Source organism: Capsicum annuum, unplaced genomic scaffold (genome assembly GCF_002878395.1).
Source record: "Capsicum annuum cultivar UCD-10X-F1 unplaced genomic scaffold, UCD10Xv1.1 ctg50065, whole genome shotgun sequence".
Lineage (NCBI taxonomy): Eukaryota > Viridiplantae > Streptophyta > Magnoliopsida > Solanales > Solanaceae > Capsicum > Capsicum annuum.
In genome coordinates this window covers 145-2,636 of record NW_025857906.1, presented here as the reverse complement: position 1 = coordinate 2,636, position 2,492 = coordinate 145, and the positions used below count along the sequence as shown (strand labels likewise).

General features: G+C 37.2%; 1 protein-coding gene across 2 annotated transcripts; it reads left to right on the top strand.

The window, feature by feature from the left end:
- On the top strand, positions 1-1,737 carry LOC107852724. Of its 2 annotated transcripts, none has more exons than XM_047403939.1 (2): positions 1-1,023; positions 1,153-1,737. In XM_047403939.1, the coding sequence occupies exons 1-2, from the start codon at positions 153-155 to the stop codon at positions 1,551-1,553; spliced, it is 1,272 nt and encodes a 423-aa protein (XP_047259895.1). In that variant the 5' UTR covers positions 1-152; the 3' UTR covers positions 1,554-1,737. The 2 variants fall into 2 exon arrangements, with proteins under 2 accessions (XP_047259895.1, XP_047259896.1); XM_047403940.1 differs by having other exon boundaries at positions 9-1,023; positions 1,246-1,737.
- Positions 1,738-2,492: the final 755 nt, after the last annotated feature.

The window sequence follows — 2,492 nt, the reverse complement described above, 5'->3', positions numbered from 1 at the left end:
GTAAAGCTATAAAAACTTGTAGCTTTTTGCAGATACTGATTGAAGTGCAAGATCTTACGGTAGATTCATAATTTTCATTCTCGATATATATATGCTTGGATGGTCCAACTGATCTTATCATCTATCTGCATATACATATATAAATATCTCAAATGTCGATTCATGAGGCTGATGCTCTCAACAGTAGAGCAGCCGAAGTGGCTGACTGGTTACATTCTGCCATTGATATACCTGGCTTTCCGTTAGGTACAATGCCACATCAAGAGTCGACACAAGAAATACATTTCGGTATTCCATCTACACTTACCGAGCCTATGGGAAAGGAAATTTATCAGAAGTTCTTTGGTCCCCGTGCGGTTTCCATTGGTCCAATCCACCATGAAAAACCTCATGTTAAACCCATGGAATATTTAAAGCGGAAAGCAGTGATGGAATTAGCAGAAAGAGTAAAAGACGATGTATCCATTGAAAAAGTGTATGCAAGAGTAGAAGAACAATTGCTCAAAACTCGGAAATTTTACTCTCCTCGATTCGAACAAACAAGTGACCCTATGTGGTGTCTGATGATGTTCCTCGACGCCTGCTTTATTATTGAATTCATCTGCAACGACAATATAATTACTAGTTGCAGGAGGAGCTGGTTGAATGTGAAGAAACGTGATAGAGATTTGGTGCGTCATGACCTATTATTGTATGATAATCAACTGCCTTTCCAGGTCATAGACGCGCTAGCACGTGCATTTAGATGTGAAGAGTTTACGTTGGACCTTTTAACCACAAGGTTCCTCCAAATGCCGCTGTTAAACATATCTTCTGCTCCAAGTCCTACATTTCTTGATTATATCAAGGGTGTCTCTTGTCTTCAACGTCAGCAGGGGGAGGCTCAAGCTCCTGTACATCTTCTTCAATATTATAAAGACTTATGGATCGGTGTTTTACTTGGAGATGATATAGAAGAAGAAGACAACAACAAAGAAGAAGATCTTTGCCCACCTTTCACAGCCACAGAGTTGAAGAAAGCAGGTATTCGATGCACATGTGCAAGTAATCCTTCCACAGGCATCCGCTTTGAGTCATCTATCTTATCAGGAATGTTATTCCTTCCAAAACTAACTATCGACGAATGGACTGTGAAACTTTTTTGTAACCTAGGTACTTACGAATATGTGTGCAGCTTACAAAATAGATCCCTTGGGATCTCATCTTACTTGAATTTCATGTGCATGTTAATCAATGGAGAGGAAGATTTTAAGGAGCTGCGAGCCAGAGGAATAATCCAGATCAATGGTCCTGCTGGCGATGATCAACTGATTAAATTCTTAAGAGACATAACAGTACCTACTGAGTCCAATCCTCAAGCTATTAGGAATGTCAAACGACAGATTTCTACTTACTTCACAAGTAAACGCCTCCCTCTAGTAATTGCCTGTGCTGAAATGAAGCAAAGATATTTTAGTGGTCCTTGGAGTTTTCTTGTGTTCCTTGCTATTATTTTCACGGTTAGTATGACTGTAATTCAAACTATCTTCACAGGCGTTCAGACTTACAAATAGACTGAATGCATACCCCTATCTACATTTCGTTCCACTTTTTTCTTGAGCTATTGTATCTTCTTAAGTTGTATTTTGATTGTGGTTTGTATTTGAATAAAACAATAACAAGGTCATGTTCGACTGCATATTTGTATATCATTGTACTTTTTCATGTATCATCATATGAATAGACACTTTTCCCTTATTTCCTTTTGGTGCAACTATAAGGTTCTTATTTTGTATAAATGATTGGGTATCATTTGTAGAAAACCATGTCTTTTCGTAATGTTTTCTATTTTTGGTACTTCTTATATGTGGGCATGTTTTTCACCTCTTCTGATGAAATTTGTTACCTTATCAAAGAATCGGTATGGGAATGTGTTATTTTATGCAGTTCGGGTACAAGAATCTGTATAAATGCCACACCAACTTCAACAATAGTTCATGTATAAACAAGAACGCCTTTGAAGTTCTATAACACCTTCAATACAAAATTACTAATAATCTGTCCAAAAAGTGTGTTAGATTTCAGAAAATAGATGAAACAGAATTTAAGGTCAAATCATCCGACTTCACGAAGTGTCCTTAAGGAATAATTTCCCTCACTGTACCTGAGGTTATGAAATCTTCCTCCTAGGATAAAATGGCCTACAATCCAAACAATAGCGGTACCTCAAATTGTTGGATTCTACGAACTCACTCAACAGTTTGATTGATCACACAGAATGTTTTTGAAGTCGAGAAGAGAGTTTTTATTTCAGAAAAAATTTTCATTCATTTCTAAACCTGTGGATGAAAGCAGGTTTATATAGCCATCAGATGCCTCTTCTGAAAGGTGGCAATAATTCACTTAAAAGGTGTATCCTTTGAAAGAGTCATGTCTGTTCATTCAAAATATTGTGTCCTTTTCTGAACAGACACAACTATCTGAACAGTCACACCTTTTCCAAAACAATATGT